This window comes from Electrophorus electricus, chromosome 7 (assembly GCF_041902795.1).
Source record: "Electrophorus electricus isolate QZ-2024a chromosome 7, ASM4190279v1, whole genome shotgun sequence".
Taxonomy (NCBI): domain Eukaryota; kingdom Metazoa; phylum Chordata; class Actinopteri; order Gymnotiformes; family Gymnotidae; genus Electrophorus; species Electrophorus electricus.
The window spans coordinates 1902501-1906436 of NC_137503.1; the positions used below are offsets into that span (position 1 = coordinate 1902501).

The 3936-nt window shown below is 43.6% G+C and overlaps 2 protein-coding genes across 14 annotated transcripts in view; one reads left to right on the forward strand and one right to left on the reverse strand.

Annotated features, from left to right (window-relative positions):
• Nucleotides 1-807, reverse strand: part of szt2 (SZT2 subunit of KICSTOR complex) — an 87095-nt gene extending 86288 nt beyond the window's left edge. For all 12 annotated transcript variants that reach the window (XR_014124594.1, XR_014124593.1, XR_014124595.1 and 9 more), the window contains exon 1: nucleotides 652-807. Coding sequence is in view for 9 of the 12 variants with exons in the window: in XM_081717976.1 (XP_081574102.1) it covers nucleotides 652-675 (24 nt within the window). In the remaining 3 variants the exon portion in view is untranslated. The remainder of the gene's footprint in view (nucleotides 1-651) is intronic.
• A 584-nt stretch (nucleotides 808-1391) lies between these two features.
• Nucleotides 1392-3936, forward strand: med8 (mediator complex subunit 8). Of its 2 annotated transcripts, none has more exons than XM_027030145.3 (7): nucleotides 1392-1483; nucleotides 1770-1891; nucleotides 2179-2323; nucleotides 2432-2572; nucleotides 2917-3004; nucleotides 3312-3545; nucleotides 3623-3936. In XM_027030145.3, exons 1-7 carry the CDS (start codon nucleotides 1478-1480, stop codon nucleotides 3691-3693), a joined length of 807 nt encoding a protein of 268 aa, XP_026885946.2. In that variant the 5' UTR covers nucleotides 1392-1477; the 3' UTR covers nucleotides 3694-3936. The 2 variants fall into 2 exon arrangements, with proteins under 2 accessions (XP_026885946.2, XP_026885947.2); XM_027030146.3 differs by having other exon boundaries at nucleotides 2179-2275.

Sequence of the window (3936 nt, forward strand, 5' to 3'; positions counted from 1 at the left end):
GGTCATGCAACCACTGGTATATTAACCGTGGCGAGTTGATTATGCTGCCATGCAAAAAAAAAAATAATAATAATAATTAAAACAGACATCGTTATCACCAAAAATAACAGCTGAATTAACGTCTATTCACAATATATAATTATTGTCGCTGGCTATGTCTGTGGACACGGCGGATTAAAGGACCGGTCAAATACAGGCACCGATAGAAACGAACAACTAGACTGACTTGTTGGTTTAAAGACGAGCCTCCGTGTCGCTGTGAATTCATGGAGCCATGCCAGGGAGGGGCTCGTAAACATTAAATCCATTTAAAAAAAGACAAACAATAAAACAGCAACACTGCTCTGTCCATTTAACGACAGCCTAAACGATTTAACCAGACTCGCCTAACAGAAGTGCTTCAGTATCCACAGGCTTGTTTACAACTTTAAAGCACTAAACGTACATGCAAGAGAATCTGGCAAAGCTAACAGTGGCCCGTGTGCGGGTAAAAACAAACAAGTAGGAAACACGTCTACAAAAGCAGAAACGTTTCTGACAAACCAGCCCGAAATTCACACCAACGTAAGTAAACAACTTCCAGAAAGGTGCGCAGGACAGGCATAAATATGCGACTACACAGCTGTCTGCATCAGAAAGCGATGTCTTTACCTCATTGTCCTGTCTTTCTGCCATGCCGTGTTTACCATTACTAGTAAATTTGTGGTTTTCTACACCGTGTCTTTCGCCGACACCGTCCCCGAGACTGTTTCGGCCCGTCAGCTCTTTCTGCTGCCTGGAGGCAAAAGATCTCCTACGGAACACAAGAGACACAAAATATCTCCTACGGAGCACAAGAGACTGAACACAGGGTTCTACTTCAGCTTTGGCATACGCGATGTTAAAAGAAAAGTCCTGGCTGGTTCGCAACTACTTTAATAATTCAATCTGAATTGTTTTAAATAAATAGTTGTAAATAAAATGATACCTGTAATAACATAATTAATTCAGACATACCTCACTGATGATTATGAATGTTTATATGTAAGGTGTTTTTTTGCCCTTTTTAGGGTTCTGCATCTATATTTCTGCACCAACACATTCAGCATTTGAAATACCTCGTATAGATCTCTATATATTATATACAGTATTTTTGGGGGGAATGTTATATTTTAATTGTAATCAAACGATCATACAGACGTTTTGAGGATAGCATACCAATTGCAGATAATGAGACCTACGGACTAAGCACGCATGTATTTAGTTATACACATTATTCACAGATCTGCGTTACTGAAACCTAACCGTAAAGTTGCAAAAATGTTAAGTGTGAAAATAATTTAATCCATAAATGTATTATAAAAGTCATATCCTTCTCGTACATTAATTCCTGCACAAACGTCGAATAACCTTTATTTTGTCGATCGGACTAATTTCTTTTTTCAATACGTTTGCTTCCGCTTAACTGTTTCCGTTCATAGAGCTGCTAGTGTACAGTATGCAGGTAAAATATTATGTGATATGCGTTTATTGTCATTTTTCTCGTGCTGAGTGGTATACCACAATTGTCAGGAATACGTCCTACTTTAATTGTTATCTTGGTGGGTTTAGTAGATGCACTAGTTGTGGTGATATGTGGCCTAATAGCTGTTAGCTAGCCTAACTAGGTGGAAACGGAATAGATAGCATTAGATTTAGTTTGTTAGGTTTTGGCAGACAGCTGATGAGCTGATTCATTTATACCAGGGCGATGTTTGCAGCTGCGTTTACACGAATGTGCTGCTTTTCAGCAAAGGGAAGAGAAACAGCTGGAGGCGTCCGTCGAGTCTTTGATTTCTCGGGTGGCGCACCTGAAGAATTCTCTGCAGAGTTTCATCTACAAGTTGGAGAATGAATATGACCGGCTGACGTGGTGAGTTTCATTAAAACATTAACCCACATTTGCACGACAGGGCCCTTTGGTCTCCTTTTAGAGGAGACGTTTCAGTAGGTAGCTGATTCACGCGAAATAAAGGGGCTTATTACGCGGGGACTCGAGTAATCTGAAGTGAGGAAGCCTTAATACCCGTCAGTAAGGACACGTCGCTCCTGGAGATGTTTCAGTTTTGTCTTTATTACAGCTGTTACATATTTATTCGCATTTATCGCTTGTGTACAAAACGAAGAACTGCTGACACTGGGGGCTTTTATTGATCGCAGGCCATCAGTCCTGGATAACTTTGCCCTTTTGTCGGGGCAGCTGAATACTGTTAACAAACTGTTACGCAACGAGAAGACTCCGTCCTACCGCAACCAGGTGATCATTCCGTTGTTATTGTCCCCAGACCGGGATGAAGAGTTGGCCGTGAGTATCTCTCCACCATCCTGTCGCCGTGAGAGCTGTTGAAAACCTGTAGAGTCGTTTGCTCTTCACCTGAACTGTGTCTCTCAATGTTTTTACCTTCAAATTCAGAAACTTACGGAACAGAGGGTGCCCGTGTTCAGTCATGAAATTGTTCCCGATCACCTCAGGACAAAACCCGACCCGGAGGTTGAGGAGCAGGAAAAACAACTGAGCTCCGAGGCCACCCGGATCGGCCCCGACGTGGCTCAAGTAGCGTATTAGCGCCAGTCTGCGATGGTCCATTCCTATGTCCTGCCTTGTAGTGTTCATTTTTCCTGTATATTTACATAAATCCAGGAAATGTGCTAAACAAGTTAAAGGTTTGTAAGTTTGGATAGTGAGATTTTGTTTTTGTTGTTGTTGATGTCGCACCTGACTTGTAAAAACAAAATCTCACTCTCATTAGCAATCTTAAGATTGTATGTAAGGGGTTGCTGTTAGCACTCAGGTAGCATTGACATGCACTGAAAAGGGAGAGGTGGTGGTTGTTCTTAATGACCCCGCGTCCTGCTGTTGCGGTGTTTTGTTTTGTCTTTCCACATTTGTTTAAACAGAAACAGATCCAGGCGCTGAATAAACTGTGCTCAAGCCTTCTGGAGAAGCTCAACAACCCTCGAGATGATCGTGACGCTGAAACTGCAGGTGGGCATTCACTGATTCTCTCTGGATTATTTTTTACAAGTGAAAATCTTAAAATTGGAATTGGACTTTTAACGGGGAATTCCACTCCAATTGTAACACTTGGCACTGGTTTGTAGCCTACCACAATATATATTGATCATTTAATTAACATTATTATAAACGTAGCATACCTAATAACTTGTCTGAGTCATTTAGAAATGTAAAAAGTAGAAGTGCTCCTGAATATTTGTAAGAGGTGTTTGCTGTGTCAATCTTTGGTGTGACTGATAAACTGCTGTGCTGTGATCTGCAAATGTCTTTGGTGCAGCTATGCGTCAAAACAAGCCGTCGTTCAACCCGGCCGACACCAACGCCTTGGTAGCGGCTGTTGGGTTCGGGAAGGGGCTGTCCAAATGCAGGCCCCCGGGCCCCGTGGCCCAGGGGCACCCGGGACAGCCCATGATGACGGGAGGACCCACCCTGCAGCAGGTCACCATTTCTGGCACCTCTGGGCACCAGGCGGGCATGGGGGCATCAGTGACACAACAGCCCGGGCAACCTGGTAAGAGTCTATTAATGGGTCAAACAAATCGGTCGATAACTCGCGCACACGGTTGCTAATCCTGTTTTGGTTCTCAGGGAAAATACCGAGCAGCATTAAGACGAACATCAAGTCGGCCTCTGCTTCCCTGCACCCTTACAATCGGTGAGGCCACTTCCCCTGGTGGACACCGGAGTCCCTCTACTGTCTGGGACATGCAGAGTCCAGCATGGTTTGCTCTAATCCATACTGACCCGGGCAACAAGCAGAGGGGCGAGCGTTTGGTCACTTGAACACAAACTGTGCTGCACTCGGAGGGTCCAGGGCCACTGCTCGGTGGGTGTTCTTGTTTTGTTCATTTGTTTTGCTCATGTTTTTGTTTGCTCCTTCAATAAACCGTTTTGTTCTAAAT

What these genes read in the sequence shown, in the direction of transcription:
- med8 (XM_027030145.3), top strand. An exon ending in ACCGGGATGAAGAGTTGGCC is followed by an intron (nt 2,324 to 2,431) that starts GTGAGTATCTCT and finishes CTTCAAATTCAG; the next exon opens with AAACTTACGGAACAGAGGGT. An exon ending in ACAACAGCCCGGGCAACCTG is followed by an intron (nt 3,546 to 3,622) that starts GTAAGAGTCTAT and finishes TTTGGTTCTCAG; the next exon opens with GGAAAATACCGAGCAGCATT.